Source organism: Centruroides vittatus, unplaced genomic scaffold (genome assembly GCF_030686945.1).
Source record: "Centruroides vittatus isolate TY-2023 unplaced genomic scaffold, ASM3068694v2 contig_620, whole genome shotgun sequence".
In the NCBI taxonomy this organism is placed as follows: Eukaryota; Metazoa; Arthropoda; class Arachnida; order Scorpiones; family Buthidae; genus Centruroides; species Centruroides vittatus.
This window is the reverse complement of record NW_027122381.1, coordinates 157,715-172,134: the sequence shown is the minus strand read 5'-3', so window position 1 is coordinate 172,134 and position 14,420 is coordinate 157,715. Positions and strand designations below refer to the sequence as shown.

General features: G+C 33.3%; 1 protein-coding gene and 1 long non-coding RNA gene across 3 annotated transcripts; both read right to left on the bottom strand.

Moving 5' to 3' along the window:
• Nucleotides 1–1,247: 1,247 nt before the first annotated feature.
• Ciao1 (cytosolic iron-sulfur assembly component 1) lies at nt 1,248–8,141 on the bottom strand. Of its 2 annotated transcripts, none has more exons than XM_067275342.1 (6): nt 7,954–8,141; nt 4,047–4,307; nt 3,890–3,978; nt 2,947–3,148; nt 2,794–2,878; nt 1,248–1,498 (listed from the first exon to the last, which is right to left on the bottom strand). In XM_067275342.1, exons 1-6 carry the CDS (start codon nt 8,081–8,083, stop codon nt 1,267–1,269), a joined length of 999 nt encoding a protein of 332 aa, XP_067131443.1. In that variant the 5' UTR covers nt 8,084–8,141; the 3' UTR covers nt 1,248–1,266. The 2 variants fall into 2 exon arrangements, with proteins under 2 accessions (XP_067131443.1, XP_067131444.1); XM_067275343.1 differs by having other exon boundaries at nt 2,794–2,872.
• A 2,649-nt stretch (nt 8,142–10,790) lies between these two features.
• LOC136979357 (uncharacterized) lies at nt 10,791–13,224 on the bottom strand. Its single transcript, XR_010881378.1, has 3 exons — nt 13,070–13,224; nt 12,224–12,264; nt 10,791–10,988 (listed from the first exon to the last, which is right to left on the bottom strand). It is a non-coding gene; the product is annotated as an uncharacterized lncRNA (long non-coding RNA).
• Nucleotides 13,225–14,420: the final 1,196 nt, after the last annotated feature.

Sequence of the window (14,420 nt, the reverse complement as noted above, 5' to 3'; positions counted from 1 at the left end):
CTAAGCACCGGAGACAATAATTGTTCACATTGTGTGAACCCAAGTTTGGCCAGCATGCTTCCTTTAGGTTATTAGTATATTCTGTTCCTTTTTATTTCGTTATGATCCCTCTTTGCAAATGTAGTCCACATGGGCACCGTGAACACAATTTGCTCAACATGACTACACCAGGTTCCTACACAAATCTTCCATTTTTATTTATGATTTCTCTGCTGATGGACAAGTTTGCCACAGATTGAACTCTCCCAGTGAGGATATGCCAACACTACCGGCGGAATGGAATTATTTAGCAAATCTGAAACGACGACGATCCGCTATTTAATGAAGACTCGAATAAAACAGATTTATCGACATCATCATTTACAAAACCTAAGTGATGGCAGCATGATATTAGGAAGTTTAAAATTGAATTAAATAACAAACATTTCTACAATGCATCCAAGTTTTGATATTTATAACACAATACACAGGGTGGGTGAAAAGTAATTACACATTGAGAAATCACTATAATTTTTACATTTCTATACAAAGATTATGAAAATTACATGATGTGTAACTTATTAAATGGAAATATGGATGAATACCTTAGAATTCAATGTAGGCACTGGCATCATCTGCCAATTATTTCAAACAATTGGAGATCTTGATGCGGATGAACGGCCACATCTCTGTGTGTCCGCAACCGAACTTGCAGTCGTTAGCATCCGATGTCGGTTTTTAATTATTTCTAGACAGATTGTGGCATCACTTTGACTTCCCTTTGCCATATGCTACCGTCTCTGCATGACAACCAATGATTTTCACGCCTTGCAGCATGCACCGATCTACACTTGCTCCCAAATGGACAAGTGTTTGGCCATCTTTTTTGCCACTGTGTGTATGGCCTTTCTTAGTTGTTGTCCACGCCGTCGATATGGGAATTATAACCCATGTCGACGTACACGGACACACGCATTTTATTGTGATTTCTATAATTTTTGTAATAATAATGCAATTTCCTCAATATCTAGTTACTTTCCACTCATCCTGTAGTAAAAAATAATAATTATATTAACAATTATTATGTAACCGAGACAATTATAATTAATCAAGCAATTTTACAGCATATTTTTATACAAAATTTAATTAGTAATTAAATAACAATAAAAATATTAAACATTTCCATTTAAATTTTACTTTGCTATTTAAAAAACTAATTGTAATTTATACTAACCAGCGAGTTGATTTACTTGAAAAAATAGTTACAATTAAATAATGAAAAATGCTTTATTCCTCCCGTGTTCTCCACAATTTTACAGTACAATCATCACCCCCTGAAGCTAACAATCCGGGCACTTTTGGATTCCACGCAATGCCATTAACATCCTGAGAATGGGCATTTCTGACAGTCACAATGAGACTGAAAGTAGGAGAATCGGGATCCCGAATGGCATCTTCTTGAAAGAGACGAATGCAGTCGTCGCCGCATGCGGTTGCAATAATTCCGGTTAGGTCGCACCTAAAGATATACATTTGTTATTATGAGCTGCTTATGACTGGAATACTATCGTGGCACAAGGCACGTTAACATCAAGTGATCTGATGGGTGTCGAACATGCTATCGTCAAATTTTTCCAATTTCAAACGCATATTAATAAAATATCTCTTCTTCAATAAAGCATCTTATGGGGAAACTAATTATGAACATCTATACTAGGGGCAAATCCTGATCAAAATTTTTGGACATGCTGAAAGTTATAAAAATAATAGCTTTTCTGAGGCCTATCTCTAGCACTAAACGATAGGCAGAAACATTATTTGGTGAGAATAAAAATGTATGGACTATTATAAAGTCCATTATATCTACACATGAAATATATGAAATATATTATAATGAAAAAGTATTAAAAATTTATGATGATAATTCAATTTTTGTGAGCCCTTGACACTGGGGGTCTAGGACTTTAGCCCTAGTCCCTACATAGATCCACCCCTGTATGCAATACAGGTATGCTGATAGAGTACCACAAGCTTTTGATACAATCTGGCTCTGTTAAATGCTTAGAATGATGTCATGTGCGGGCACTTGTTTGCCATGGAAAACCTCCAACGAGCAAGCAATAGAGTTCCTGCAAGCATTGCACTAACTTAAAATGACTAGCTGCTAGCTGCCAACGTAAAAGAAATGACGAGCATGATTCCATTGACATTCCAAATGCCATTGTCAAACTTCTAGGCTTACAGGAAGGCAGCGCTGAACGTCCGACATTCACATTTTTGTATTGAAAACTTCGGTCACAACCTTGCAATTATTTGTCCGTGTAAATAACGCAGAAGAATAAAATTAATTTGAAATTTATGCAATTTGAGTGAATATTTTACTGTCACTAAGAGTACAGAAAACTTACATTTTTTCAAAATGAAAATCTTGAAATCTTTAAATCTAAGCTATTTTTAGCCTTTCTAGCTCACCTTTAGAGCGTAAATTGTTTCAAAGGGATAGACATAGCATTAACATTTATACATGCCCCGTTCAACTATAGAAATTGTAACAAGTAGCTCACATGTTAATTCTGCTCTTTAAACATATCATATTTTCAGTAAATTTTTAAATATATAAAAATAAAGCATAATTTACTTATAATTTTGAACTATTTTTATGGCTACAAAGAGCAGAGAAGTCTGTAAAGATGACAATAGAAGCTTTAATTGTCATTTAATTATATTTCTGCTTGCAAGCTTCAAATTATGCAAATTCATTTGTATATTTCTCTCTGCTTTTTAAAGACAAACAAAACAATACCATTTACTTACCAACTTATGTCGTAAATGGGACGATAATGATAACCGGATAACGTTGCGACACATTTCCACACTGGATCGTCGGTCACAACTATTCCTTCGGAGAAAAATATCATTAAGAATATTTGAAACATTTGTCTGATTCAAAATGATTTTTAAACTTACCTTGCTGATTATCTGCTAAATACTCCTTCCATATTTTTACGGTCTTGTCGTCGCTGCAGGAAGCCAATCTGGTCCCCGTGCAATCAAAATCGAAAGACCAAACGGTTGAGGTGTGAGAATTCAACGTGCAAAAGCAACTCCAATCGTTTCCATCTTCCTTAAACATTTTAATAGTGTTATCGTAACTGGCAGATGCTAAAATCTGTGACAAATAAGTCAATATTTAAAAATTTTATGTAAATAAATTAGAAAATAACAAAATTTGTTAAGGAAATTCTTTGAATGTAAATTCAATTCAACCTTCTATTAACTTGGAGTGAAAATTTGAATGCTTTTGCACTTTATACCCATCATCACGAGTCAACAAGAGAAGCAAAGATCAAGAAAAAATGTTGGATTTTTACTAACTGAGGTAGAGTCTAGTATCTTCTTTTGTTTGTCCATATTATCTTCTCTCGGCTTTAAGCCTGTCGTCAAGACTATTACTCACTTCCAACGACAAGCATAAAAACCTAAATTTTCTATAAAAGATCCTCTGGGTACATACAGTATTTGACTTAAATTCATATTTGTAAATCTTCTTAAACAACTGTGTTAATATCTTACATTAATTAAAACTTGTAAATTGCTAGAATTAAAAACATTTATTTATTAATGAACAAAATTCCAATTTTATAAATTATATAAACAGAAAACCTTGCTTTATTGGAGCTTACTAACAAGTCTATCATCAGAAGAAACAATAACAAATCATCAAGACTATAGACAGCTATACTGTTTAGATATGTACATTATAAAATAGTAAAATTACTTGAGAAAAATAAACTTTTAATGTCTCATTTCATAACTTCAATGCCATAAGATGACTTAAATTTCAATAATTCTGTACATTAAAGAAAAATGTTGATATTTCTGATAAATAAATAGAAACAATAATAATTACATCTTTATGCGGATGCCATTTCACTCTCTTCACATCTTGCATATGATCGCTAAGTACACTTACGCACTCGTATTCACTGTCTTCGTTCACTGTCAATAAAACTATTTTATTAAAATATACAAACATACAAAATATATGAAAACGAATATAACTTTACCTTCCCAGATCCAGACGGATTTATCTCTGCTACACGTGGCAAGATACTGTCCAGATATAGACCAACAGACACTTTTCACTTCATTCTCGTGTCCTTCTAACGTGGCAATACACTCGAATTCTCCGTTCTTCTTATCCCATATGCAAGTGGTGGCGTCGAAACTGGTCGACGCCAGGTAGTTACCGCACGGAGACCACGCTATGCTTCTTATGGTTCTCTCGTGACTATCCGTCAGGATGACTTTGTTTATCCATCGATCGTCTATCAAGAAAAAGTAAATGATACAAAAATTAGTCGACGAAGTAATTTCCATTTAATAAATATACAAATATTAACAAACAATTTACATCATAACTGCAGTCAGTTGGATTATAAGCATTCAAGTATTAAATATTTACATATGAATATAGCCAAAATGCAAGCAGAAGCTATAAAACCAATAAAAATACTTTTGTAATAATAATTATTATTACAGGGTATTTTTATTGGTTTTATAGTTTCTCATAATGGTTTTATAGCTGGTCAAATAGACGACGTAACCAAATTTGCATTAAATCCAGTTTCCCTCACTGATCAGAATTCAGTTGGTATCAACTGAGCTGACACAATATGGTCAAAACAGATCAATTTATAAAAAATGACTGATAATATTGTGTTGTGTGCAAAATACTGGGTACATTCCGGTATGTGGAACTTAAGCCACAACCTGTGCACCAATAAATAGTTTAATAACCTTTTACTAAAACTTAACAAGATGGCAGAAGTAAAAAGCACAGCACGTTGGCATTTGAAGTCATATATTTTGTCAAACTAACTTTTAGTTAATACAGATGAGTAGTAAAAATGGTGTTAATAATATAACCATAGCTTCCACAACCAGGTGCATATTGTTTGATCAGAGCTCACCATATCCACATCACTCTGATGTGCATTAGTCCTATTAATACGCATTCTAATATTCACCGATTTTATCAGTGAATATCGGAACACATTTTATTACATTGCAGTTCACCAATGCACTGTTTGATGCATACTGGAATGTATCCACTGTCCACATAATGAGCTCATTCAACTCTAAAAATTTACTTGTAATTCTGATTGTTCACTACAATATACAGGACCATTATAATTAAAATTCCACTTTGAAATGGCCATGAAAGAAAAACTACTGGACAGAATGTTATCAAACTTGGTAATAGTTTACAGGAAGTCGTGGAATTTTATTTTCCGCAAAAAAAAGTTCAAAAACTCACTACCAGCAGGGAATGGCGCTGTACGCAATATTGTTAAATGAAATAAGACACGAAGACATCAGTTGAAAATGTTTTTAATTGTTTCTAAAACGTGTTACGAAGCAGGTGCAATGTGGCGTCCACCATTTTCTGAAAGCAGGTTAAATTCCTCCTGATATGCTAACAGCTACTGTTGAGAACACAGTAATGCAATTTAACTTGCTTTCAGAAAATGGTGGACGCCACATTGCACCTGCTTCGTAACACGTTTTAGAAACAATTAAAAACATTTTCAACTGATGTCTTTGTGTCTTATTTGTTTAACAATATTGCGTACAGCACCATTCCCCGTTAGTGGTGAGTTTTTTAACTATTTTTTTCTGTGGAAAATAAAATCCCACAACTTCTTGTAAACTTCCCAAGTTTGATAACATTCTGTCCAGTAGTTTTCCTTTTATGGCCATTTCAGAGTGGAACTTTAATTATAATGACCCCTCTAATTTGTAAATTGTGAGTTCTCTTGACTTACAGTATATTAAAGATTCTCTGGCTTTGTCTCTCCTACATACTTCTGTAATTATTTTACTTTCCACTTTTATTCCTGTATCCAAATAACTCATAAATGTTTCTTCCATTCTTTCTAGTTTGTTAGAAATAGAAAGAATGCAGCCACTGTTATTTCTGTTTAGCTCTTCCACAAATTCAATAATCCCATTAATTTTCTAAATCAGCGATTCTAAACCTTCTTTGCTCCGCGAACCCCCAAATAGTAAATATAAATAAAATTAATATTTTGCAATCTCCACCCAAAGGAATAACAACAGTAAGCCGTACTATTACTAATTGAATTTTGACTGTAATTATAAATGTAAATTTTTTAAAATATTATATAATCACATTGCACTAATTTTATACATTAAGAAAATACCGAAAGTATAAAAAATGTAATACAACTATTCCTATTATTTTATGTCGCTGCGTTTATAGCGACGGATACGAACACGACCGTATGACGTGTACAGTACATGAGGAATTTACAAGTTCCAACTTGATGTGTACGTGCTCTTTGTAATTTGATCCACGTATGGAGAAAATTTTAAATGAAAAACAAATGCAACCATCACATTAATTTCTTTTCTTTACATGTGTACTTATTGTAAGTAAAACGTTTATAAGTTTATAAGAAATGATTTTTTTCTCATAAAATGATTCCATTATTGTCTTGTGATCCCCCTTTAATATCACCGCAACCCCCAGGTTATGTAAATGATTATTTAGAACAGCATTTCTCATCTATTTATATACTAACATCATCTTGAAATTTTTTGAAACAGCTTTTATTTGTTTTTAATTGTAGTTCACAATACAGAAAGAGCAGTTTTGAAAAAAGTAAAATATTACTCTTTCAAGTGAAATTCAAATAATTTTGTATTTAAATTTTAATGCGTTTATCACTAGATGAAAGCTCTTGAAAACACTACGATAAATAAAATATTTGCCTCCTCAAGTGAGATTTTAGACGGTTTTATGTTTAGTTGCAATGCAATGCAGATGAATACAATGTATAATTGTGTTTTCTATTTTCATTAATGATATCAGGCCATAAAACTAAAAAATTATACTTCCAATTCTCTTTCCTCTCAAGGAAACTCAGATTTTAAATAATGTTTAACACAAAATTAAGATTTACTAATTTTTCAGTAGAAACGATAAAACAGTTTCTAAACTCACTTAATACTTTTTGGTTAATGTTACCCTAGGTATCGAGATGGTGGCTCATCTCTGATTCCAGAAAAATGAAAGCAAGGAAACAGTGGGGACGCACGTTCTAACCTAACCTAACCTATTCTAATAAATTACCATAATTATTAGAATAAGTTAGGTTAGGTTAGAACGTGCGTCCCCACTGTTTTCTTTCTTCTGATTGCTGGGATTGGAGACGAGCCACCATCTCGATACCTAGGGTAACATTAACCTACTTTTTATATGCTTTTCAGTACCTAAAATAGGTTCTAAAATATTTCTTAAAGAGAGGATATTCAAAAAAATAAATAAATCACATAAATAAATCACAAATCTAACCCAGCAGAATTAAATAAAAAACTTAAACCAACACCTTAATGTTCGCTGAGAGATTTTTTAATGTAACGAACGTTTTCGGTCTATTCAATAGACCATCATCAGGTTAGAACATACAAAAATGGAATACATTATAAATAGGATATTCAATTAAATTATATATAAGTGCTCATAATAAATAAATTATTAAATCCTAGAATAATTTTCAGAAGTGTTTTGTCATGTATGCATTCCATAGAGTTAATAGAAGAGACTAGAACCAGGGTGACAACCATTAAATAAACATAAACACCCTAATATTGTTGCTGTTAAGAATTTATGTCAAAGATTTAATTTCTTTTTGCTCCTCATCTGTAAATATTACTATAATTTCGCATTTAGTAAACATTTTATTTATTAATTAAATCAGTATTAATACCAAAATTTAAACATCGTTTCATTCTAAATATGTATACAGAATTGCCACGCTCCTATGAGAACACCGCCCATAGGAGCGTGGTCTACAGCTCTAATGGCTTCATTCAAAGCTGCATTTGTACCTCAAAGACACGTGCCTAGGGCTGTGGCTACTATCAGATTTAAACACGAGTATTTACCTTCTTCCGTCCAAATTCGAATTGTCTTGTCGCCACTACAACTTGCTAAAAGAGTACCTTCGAGATTCCAAGAAACGCACCAAACGCGATCGTTGTGTCCTTCTAAGCACCCTATTTCTTTCAATCTCATTTTTTATTTGAAAATAAAACAATCACGTGTTTTTCAAAAACGTAAACACGGAGGCGACCATTAATAGCACAGCACCACCTGCCGATTAATTTATAAATAACAGTAATAAAAATAATTCAAAATTAAATAAAATTATTTTTTGGTATATATCTATTTTTATTCAATATTCCTTTACTAAATGTGATTTCTATAAATATTTTTATTCAACACATACTTTTATTTTAATATTAATTCAAAAATAGTGATTTCGAATACAACAACTGTAATGTCTAAATCTAAATATTTAAGCGAAACAATCAAGTTTTTACAAAAATAGTACAAAACACAGTTTATTTTAAAATTGAATTTTATTTGTATTTAAAATAAGAATCAAAATATTTTAGATTAATCGAAACATCGAATCGAATTTGGTCACCAGAGGGCGTGGATACGTTACAAACAAATTAAGAAATATTTATAATAGCCTACTGTGTTTACACAACGAAAGTTAATCGGGATAATTTATCCCGATTAAGTGAACCTGTAATAACAAGAATACGAGTTATGACAGTGTTCCCGCGGAAGTTAATCCACATTATCATGACGTCATCTTTCTATGTGTTAATTCCGATAGGGGGCGGGAACAAAATATGTTCGCACGAATTCCGCAATTAAATGTTATATAGTTAAAATTGTTTACGTAAAATAATAACGTTTCTGTTTACAGTAATATGATTTTAAAAAGTCTTTATATTTTTCACATTCGAAACAATAGATTGAAACGTTACAGAATCGAAAAGACGCAAATACAGTACAAAACAAATGGCGTGACGTCATGCTAGAACCTATTTTCGTCCCACGCTCGTGTCCGGCAAGATTACCCCTTTACTTTTTTCCTAAAGCTGACGTAGGATAGAGATAGAAACCATCAAGGGGCCGTCCATCAATTAAGGATCCACTTTTTTATTTTTTTTTTTTTTAACTCTTTCCGCCCTGTGGGTACTAAGAGGGCCTCTTTTAGTAGGCCCATTATGGGTTCGGCCAGGCCCACAATGGGGCGACCGGGTGGTGAGGACGGGGCCCGACATATCCAAACGGACCACCCCCCGAAAAATTTCTGGGGATTATTCGACCTGTTCGGATTCGATCCCGGGTCCTCCAGAGCGGTAGGCTGCCACCTTTGCCGCTCGGCCATCCGGCCGTCTATTAAGGATCCACTTTTAGTTGTATACAATGATAAACTTTTCGCAAACTTTTCTTCCCTTAATTTGTACACCTATTTAATAGACGGCCCCCACGGGAAACGAAGATTTCTTCACTTTCTATATTTCCTTATTTCCTTTTTTTTTGGCAATATTCGGAAATAAACTCTGAATTTTTAACGTACGAATAGTGAGACTGGCGAGATCAAATCCATAGCGTGACAATGGTAAGAGTGAAACGTAATGTCAAAGGATCGTTTCCCTCCCCTCTCGTTGTCATATAAGCTGCTTTTTCTGCCGAAGTAATTTCGCTAGTAGCAATATCTTCAACTCGACGAGTGTATTGACGTGTTAGTACTAAAATTCAACTACGGTACCTTTTGGTACTGTACTTATAATCGATCGTAAATGGCCGAGGTGTTTCCCCACGATTATAACCGCCCATTGTATCGCATTCGGGATTACCCCCTCCTCTCTCTATGAGGAGTGACATCATTTATGGGCAAACCCAAAAGAGGTTTGTTACGAAGTTCGATTGTAGCGACAGTGTATATAATGTAATCTATATGAAGCAATTTATTACATTATAGCCGATCTTACCCGTTTTCACCGGGTGCAAGAATTAGCATAGTTATTTATTTATTTATTTTTTAAATTACTTAAATAAATAAATAAAAATTTTTAAATACTAAAGCTGTATTCGGTTAAAATTCAGTAATGATTTTAACTTATTTGATGATAACCTTACTTGAATAAAATGATTAATTTTAAATTCTAAAACCTAAAAAACAAAGTTATTTGGAGCATTGTATTTCGAATTTTTCGTTTATTTTGGATTTATTGTTTTGGGGTATATTGAAATATTTATTAATTTCCAAAATGTATACTATATGCGCCACTATTTACTTTCCTTTTTTATTATTTACACTTTATACTGACTAAAACGAATTCTCTCCTCTTCTTTCCCCGGAGGAGGGTGGAATTTCCAAAAATCCCTTCTTAATCAGCTTAACGCGATACAAAACCAGGTCAAATTAACACCCGAATTTAATTAAGTATTTTAATTTGTCGTAAAAAGAATATAAAAATTCGTTTTTATTCGTCAAAACAAAAGAAAAATACGCAATGCATACTTTGTAAAATCCATTTACCTTTTATTTGTTAATTAGGAAAATTTGAAATTACATCTCTGGAAATGACGTAAAGAGAAATCGTCTGATTTTACTTATTTGTTTGATTTATTTTATTATGTATTACCAAAACCTGAATAATTGACTAGCACATGGTGAAAAAGAAAAAATTTCAAGTAAAGATTTAACGATTGCCTCAACAAGTTTGTAAAGATTATTTCCATCAGCATTTTTGATAAGATTGTCAAGTTGATTCGCTATACTATCCATCATGTTACATTCAAGTGTTACGTCGTTAAGTCTACTTACATATCCTTCAATGCAAATAAAAAAATCATCTAAATTATCATCTAATCTTGGAAAAAAAATATTGAATAACCAAAATTCACTAAAAAGTCCTAAGATCATATTTCGTTCATACTGTATGATGCAATTCGCAAGGATTGGAACAAATTCTCTATTTCCCACGTCACAGACAAACTTTACTAGCTGTGGGGTATTCAATATACAATTCAGATCGGGGCATGTATCGTCGATGCTCATTTCTAGCTCATTTACAGCATTATTCACGCATCGAATTAATTCTTCAAAATCCTAGAAATAAATAATAAATATCAATTATTAAAACATAGAAGAAATTTTATATAAGGTAAATTTATATTACTTTAGATCACACAAGACATCGATACTGGGTAATATCACACCTCCTAATCCGGGTTTGGATGGCATTTTTACCGTAAACGTGTTCGAATGTAAAGTTTTCTTACAACGATCCGTTAAATGTGAATGGTTTAATCGTTAATCGTTTTATTAACCTTACATTTTTACTTTTTCGGTTGTTATATATAAAAGAGGGAAAGTACGACCATCGGTCGATAAACGAACCCTCCAGATTTTTACATTTTTGGACTCGGGGGACTTTGAAACTGGAGAAATACAAAGAAATTTGAAGGATTTTTTTTTTCTGTATGTACGAATATTTGTGGGTGGGGGCTCAATTTTGTTCACCTTCTTTAAAACTTAATAAATCCTGGGTCTTTTGTCAAAAACTACTGAAAGTTTGCATGGAAGTTTGTGTATTACGGGGATCGATGCCGTTAAATTTTAGTGGTTAAAGGTTGTCGGGGTTGTGAGATAGAGCTGGCGTGTCGTATCTCGAATGCGGTCGAATTAATGAAGATTTTACTGTTCCGAAGCTTTTCATATCTAATTTTGAATTTATCTAACTTTGTTCTCGAGATGAAAGAAAGACGGTCAGATGGTCCACAGTGGAAATTTATAGGCCTGCAGTTTTTTTCAAATTGCAGCCCAATAATGAAAATTACACAATGGCTAGACATTGTAACAAAAATATTTGTAAAATTATAATTTAAATAATTACATTTGTAAAACACAAATAGATAAAATGTTATAATAGTTGATTAAAGTAAAAAACATAAAAGGTCTACAAGTGTATACTGTTAAAAATGAAGAAAATACTATCTAATTAAGGAAAATAATCTTTAAAATTGTATACTACTGTAAGTTAAATTTTAATTCTCGTGCTTTAAAATATAGGTGACGTTGTAGATAAAAATTTTAATTATGTAAACTTTATTACATAAAATTGTAACGCTCCAACCGAAAAAAAATGGAAAACCCGAAATGTGCATCTTGGAGGTTTAGACTTTAATTTAAAAAAAAATAAAAATAAAGGGAATAAAACAAGTAAAAGTACAAATTAATAGCCAAAAAAGTAGCTATAAAAGATTAAAATCCTAAGGAAAAAAGGATTAGAAGCTTTAAGAATGAAGTCCTAGTTTTAATTGTATTATTTTATTTATACATACCGAACCCGATTGTGCCTCACCAGTTCCAAGAAAGACAATTCCTGCAAAGAATAATTTTATTGTGTTAATAATGATTACGTGTCACGTTAATACGGGGTTATTATTCACTAATATAATAATAAATTTTCAAAAATAGTTGCTACTTAAAAGTCAAATATTTTAACTGTTTTAAATTCTTTCTCGATAGTTCTTTTTCTCGCGTTTATTCATTCCATTTTCGAAATTTTATTCTGTTTTTAAAAGTAATTTGAAAGTCGAAATCAAGATGGAGAATTGCGATGGGTTTGGTGAAGTGCTGTTGTGTGGCAATTACTGTTGTGTATCATAAAAGAGTTCTACCCAGTAATTATGAACTTTGAGACAATGTTTACTTCCAGTTCCTCCTATTAGGCTCTTTTACTGCTTTCGGACGGAAAGTAAAAAATGAAAATATACGTCCAACGAAATAGAGAAGATTTAGTCGATTGGGGGAAGGCGAAGAAAGGATAAGGCAACGTAATACACGGGCAATCTGCCAAAAAGGGAGAACTTTCTACCGAAAATCTGTTTCCGTTTAGGTATTAAACACGTGCAGAAATTTACACAGGGCCAACTCCAAGTGGCCACTCCGGTGGCCAAGTGCAACTCCGCGACCAACAGTTTTTGGTGGTTTTATCTACTGTACTTGGTCAAGAATTGTTAAACCGTTGAAGCAATAGCAACGCACGGATAGCCTACATTTTCGTGCTCGACTAAAGGCCAACTCCGAAGAATTTACGTAGAAATAGCAATAAAACTTGATTAAAAGACCAATAAAACATTATTTTTTAATTTCAGCAATAACTTGAACACGATACAATGACTTACCAAAGACGGAAAGAACGAGTAGGCCTTTGTTAATCATTCTGTTTTCAATCGAGTCGGTAGATCTGAAGAGTCCTTTGATTGCAAATCACGACGGGTGCGGGCTCTTCTCAGTTTGTTGTGAACAGTTCCGTTTTCGCTGGGGTTTAAATACAGTTTCGCTTCTACGCAGTAAGTTCTATTCATTGTGATTTTACTACGCAGCCCAATGCTAAACAATACGTAATTCTGCCCACACAGAATTTACCTGCGGTATACTCGACATCTGCGAAAAGTCGTAAGTGCTTACGTGTTTTTAGGCATTTGTTTGAATTGCAAACATATGTTCATTAAAATGTATATTTTTTCTAAATTCAAAAATTAATCAGATCCCAGGTCCATAATGGGGCGGTCGCGTGGTGAGCATTATTCGAAGTTCTAAAACTTTGGCACGCATGAACATCTTTAAAGTGAAGTATGCTTACTATGTGGCACGCGGGCTCAAAAAAATTGGCCACCCCTGGTTTAGTCGGATGAGGCAACGCCATACTTGGTCGACCTGTTTGGGAGAGTGCCTTCTGAGAAACCTTGCTATAGAAAACTGGCCTCTATTTATATGTTAGACACGTGACGAAAACCCGATAAATTTCACGCGGCTAGTCCATTTGTCGGGGCGAATCCGCCATGGTTATAGGGCCTTTTAGTGCCCACAGTATAAGGCCGGATGGCCTAGCGTTTATGAAAGTAGCCTATCAATTCTCTGAGAGGATTGAGATCGAATCCAAACGGATCGAAAACACCAGGGATTTTTCGGCAGGTGATCTTTCTGAATAGGTCTGGCCCCTTTAGCTCTCCACCCTGCCGCCCAAATCTGGGCCGGGTCGAATTTGTAATGAGCTTGTTAAAAAGTTTCTGTTAGCAGACAGAGGGCGGAAAACGTTTTTAAAAAATGTTAATTGGGATTGAAACTGGTTTCCCGAATTGACAGGCCCTCCGATAACTGTCACAAGATCTGATTTTGAAGAAAATTCCAACTTCTGATAATTTAATCATTGTATCGCGAATTACTTTATTTGAAGATTTTTAAATTTATTTTCCTTTTAATTTGTAAAACAAAACACATTTATTCAAAACTGACGTTGCTTCAAATATTACGTCAACAAGTTTGAAGGTTATCTCGCACATTTTTATCAAGTGGCATACACGTGTAAAGTAGGTTTATTGATGAAAACCGAGGAAAGTATTATATGAATGAACAAATATGACGATAATTTCGATAAATATTATTTTGTATTTAAGAACTAATTTACTGGTTGGAAATTCGAGTGACATTCTTGTAGGAATCCGAGTGTTTTCAGTGTTTTTCTCGAAATTT